The 4,075-nt window shown below is 43.2% G+C and overlaps 1 protein-coding gene across 1 annotated transcript in view; it reads left to right on the top strand.

Annotated features, from left to right (window-relative positions):
- The first annotated feature begins 1,086 nt into the window (after nt 1-1,086).
- The window catches only part of Fkbp14 (FKBP prolyl isomerase 14), a 16,032-nt gene continuing 13,043 nt past the window's right edge, over nt 1,087-4,075 (top strand). The window contains exon 1 of the mRNA XM_021164080.2: nt 1,087-1,419. Within this exon, the coding sequence (XP_021019739.1) occupies nt 1,223-1,419 (197 nt within the window). The 5' untranslated portion in view covers nt 1,087-1,222. The remainder of the gene's footprint in view (nt 1,420-4,075) is intronic.

Here is a 4,075-nt window from a genome sequence, read left to right as displayed (position 1 = left end):
TTGTCATTGACAGCGATGTTTGTAGAATGAAGTCAAGTCTTAAGGTGGAGTGCCAATTTTTTTCGGCCAAGTGAACTTAAGCAGGGCACTAACTTCTAGCCTAATTTTTTTTTTTTAAACTAGCTTCTCTCCGGGCTAGTTTTTTGCAACTTGACACAGGCTAGAGTAATTTGGAACGAGGATCTCTGAACCATAAGATTTATCTATAGGCAAGTCTCTACTGCTTTTTCTTAACTACTGATTGATGTAGAAGGGTCCAGTTCACTGAGAGTGGTGCCATCCCTGGGCAGGTAATCCTAGGTGCTATTTAAAAAAAAAAAAAAAAAAAAGCAGGCTGAGCAAGCCAGTAAGCAGCATTCCTCTATGGCCTCTCTACATCAGTTCTTGCTTCCTGATTGCTGTTTTGAGTTCCTACCCTGCCTTCCCTGGATAATGGACTATGATATAGAAGTGTAATAGGTAAAAATCCTTTCCTCCCCAAGTTGCTATTAGTCATGATGCTTTAACCCAAGAATGGAAACCCTAAGACACTGTCTAAATGAGGGGTGGGTGGTGGGTGGGTGGGAATAGCCACGTTAAGTTAGTGAGGATCTTGCACCAGAGTGTGTTTTGTGAACCTTAAAGCATCCTAGTAGGTCCTTAGAGTTTCTGTTCTAAATTAGTAACCATAGTTCTGAGCCTTTATTTGTGGCATCTTGAAGAAGGCTGCTTCTCAGTGTCTGGTCTTTCCAAAAACCCGAGTGTCACCTGGCTCCAGACTCCGCAGCTGGAATACTTCACTGAAGCAACCCTTCCCCCATCTCCCACCCTCGGGGATGTTAGCCTGTTTCCAGCTGCCGTCCGGAGGTGGGAGAATTTCCTAACCAGCGGGCTCTAGGACTGTTCCAAAGGGGCACATCCGAGCCTAGGGCCCAACAGCTCACAGAACCACTACATTTTTTTCGGCGCCATTGGCTGGGAGGCGCCTGAAGGACAGCAGCGCCAGCCAGTGGAAGGACGCCTTTCCCTAGAAGCTGCCTTATCAGAACCAATCATGTTTGGATGGGGCTTTAACTCTTTATTGTGAGTTCGCTGTCTGTGTGAAAATTGTTAGAAAAAGTGCCACGTCTTCCTGGGAGTGTGTCGGTTGGGGGAGTCCTGAACTTGCTTGGCCTAAGCTGTCTCCGCTTTTGGCACATTTTTAACTCTATGAAGTCGGGTGCCTTTCCTCTGCTTTGGTAACATGAGGTTTTTCCTGTGGAACGCTATCTTGGCACTGTGGGTCACGGTTTTGAGTGGAGCTCTGATTCCTGAGCCAGAAGTGAAAATCGAAGTTCTCCAGAAGCCATTCATCTGCCATCGCAAGACCAAGGGAGGGGATCTGATGTTGGTCCACTACGAAGGCTATTTAGAAAAGGATGGCTCCCTGTTTCATTCCACGTAAGTAATTACTGCCTTGCAGGCAGAATGATAAAGGGCCCACCCATTCACACTAGCCTGCGAAGCTAACAGCTCCTTTACCTCTACAAACTGAAACAAAAAACTGAAATACCTGTTTCCCTTTGGAGAAAGAAAATTGTCAAACCTGTTCTATACGTGAAGACCATGAAAGGAATTCCTGGATGCATGGAGTCTTGACAAATTAATTTCATTATCATTTCATTCTATATAAAATTATATCTAGAGTATTTGAGGTTTTACAGACATACTTAGGTTGTAATTAAGCAGCAAATAGAAAAGGCTTAACAGAATTTTCTGTCTTGAACTCCATTCCATAGGTTAAAATATCTGATTCCCCTTTTAATTGTGAAAAAAAAATGTTAAAGTGTGTCATTTTTCTTCAACAGCAAAATGCACAATCATCTATTTGCCTGCTTCTAAAAGATACACAAATAACTGTTTCAAGCGACCTGTTTAACTTCTTGGCAGGTGGCATTTTGGCCAAAGCACAGGATGACAGAAAGTCATTCCTTCTAGAAAGTCAGGCTTCATCCATGGCAAAGGTGTGGTTATAGAAGTAAAAAGTAGAAGGATTTCCGGATGTTTTACACTCGCTTTTCTTTTTTATAAACAAAGAGATTTGGCAGATAATGTTACCAAGTGTGATGATTTCCACTCAGAAAGTATTTAACCAGCACCTCCTTAGGGCCGGTCAGAAAGTTCACCTTCTAGTCATCTGCATCCATTCATTCATTCAGCCCGTGAAGCCACACCTCTGCCTGGAGATGCAAAGGTTACTAACAAGTTCTGGTCCTCCTGCAGCTTGCTATGTGCAGAGAGGGAAAACACAGGAAAGGGCTCCGTTTATGGAGAGTACAGAATGTCCACTGAGAAAGGATGGCAGCCTGTGGTCCATTGTGCTGATCAGGGAGGATAAAGAAGGAGTGCGGAACACAACAGCCTTGAACGTCACGGGTGGAAATTATCAAGGCCGAACAGGAAGGGGAGAAGATTTTGCAGATGTGGGAATGACATGAGCTAAGTCTGAAGGCTTCCGCTCAATTGAGATCCTGCCGTTTGTTTTAATAAACTGCTGTGAGACATGGTCTCTGTGAGACTTAAGGGTAGTGAATGACAGTCCTCCAAACACTGCTCTGATGAAAGATTTCAAGAACAGTTTGTCAGAGCTTTGTCCTCAGTGCACAGTAGATAGTAACCAAGACTGTGACAGTGCACTTCAGAATCTCAGTTACATTCTTGCTTTTGGTCTGATCCCTTTCATATCTAGTCTAAGTTCTTGTCCGGAGAAGGGCCAAAAACCTGTGCGGACACTTTGTAGCAGTTTACTGCTTGTGTTGTGGTACTTGGTGAAGGGACTGTCGTGTGCAGCCTTCCTGTAAAATCTTAGGCATGTCTAATGGAATATAATGAAAATGAAGAGACTTCATTAAAGACGTCTGCAAGGAGTGTTTTGTGTTGCCAGAGTCATCATCTGTGTGATAACTAGTTTAGCTGTAATAAGAAATGCAGCCAAATGTAGTTAGTGGGAATGATTGCTGCTTCTCTGTTCTTTTTGCCTCCTATGAGGGCCTGTGCAGTAAAAGAAGGAGTGACTGGGCAGTGGTGGTGCACGCCTTTATCCCCAGCACTTGGGAGGCAGAGGCAGGTAGATCCCGGAGTTTGAGGCCAGCCTGGTCTATAAAGTTCTAGGACAGCTAGGACTACACAGAGAAAACCTGCCTGGAAAAAAACAAAACAAAAACACCATTTACCCAGATTTTGTTAACCATGGTACTCATAAACTTAGCCCAAGGATGTTTTCTTCAACCTAAGAATTATCCTGAAATAGGATACTTTTCCATTGAAAGGACTTAACTGCCTAAGCATCCTCAGATCTCCAGTGGTTAAACTATCCCAGTCTCTCGGGATGCCTGGACACCTAGGCCATTCCTTTCCTCTCCGAAACTTGAGGAGCTGCACTCCAGGATTTTCTGAGTATCCCCATAGTAGATCTTTGGAGAGGGCCCGGGTGTAAGTGAAGATGTAGGATGAAAACAGCCTTTGCATGCATCAGAACCACCAGTTCAAGACATTCCCTGAGTTTTTCCTTGGTCTGTTGCCTTCCTGGGAAAGTACGACTTTATCAATAATTTGAACTTAGGGGTTAGGTATATCTGAAGTCAAATACTAGCACACATCACGTCATTTTCTCGCTACAAGGGCAAATACTGAAATAGTTGACCCCCTGTCTTCAGGTTCTATGTCTCTTGATCCAAAACAACTATAGATCCAGAATATTTGAAAACAATATATAGTTATTGAACACGTGGAGAGTTTGTATTGTCATTACCCAGTATAACAACTATTCATATGCATTTACATTATAGTCTGTGCAATCTAAAGATGGTATAATGTATACAGTAGGTTATATGCAACTACTGTGGATTTGAGCTCCTTGTGGTTTGAAGGACAGAGGACCAAATCCTGGGGACAATTTTCCAAGAATACCTATCAATGATAGGATTGTCATTGGCATTTGTCTTAGGGTTTTACTGCAGTGAACAGACACCATGACCAAGGCAAGTCTTATAAAAAACAACATTTAATTGGGACTGGCTTACAGGTTCAGAGGTTCAGTCCATTATCTTCAAGGTGG

Source organism: Mus caroli, chromosome 6, assembly GCF_900094665.2.
Source record: "Mus caroli chromosome 6, CAROLI_EIJ_v1.1, whole genome shotgun sequence".
Classification (NCBI taxonomy): domain Eukaryota; kingdom Metazoa; phylum Chordata; class Mammalia; order Rodentia; family Muridae; genus Mus; species Mus caroli.
The sequence above is the reverse complement of the archived record's forward strand: the minus strand, read 5'-3'. Positions and strand labels throughout refer to the sequence as shown.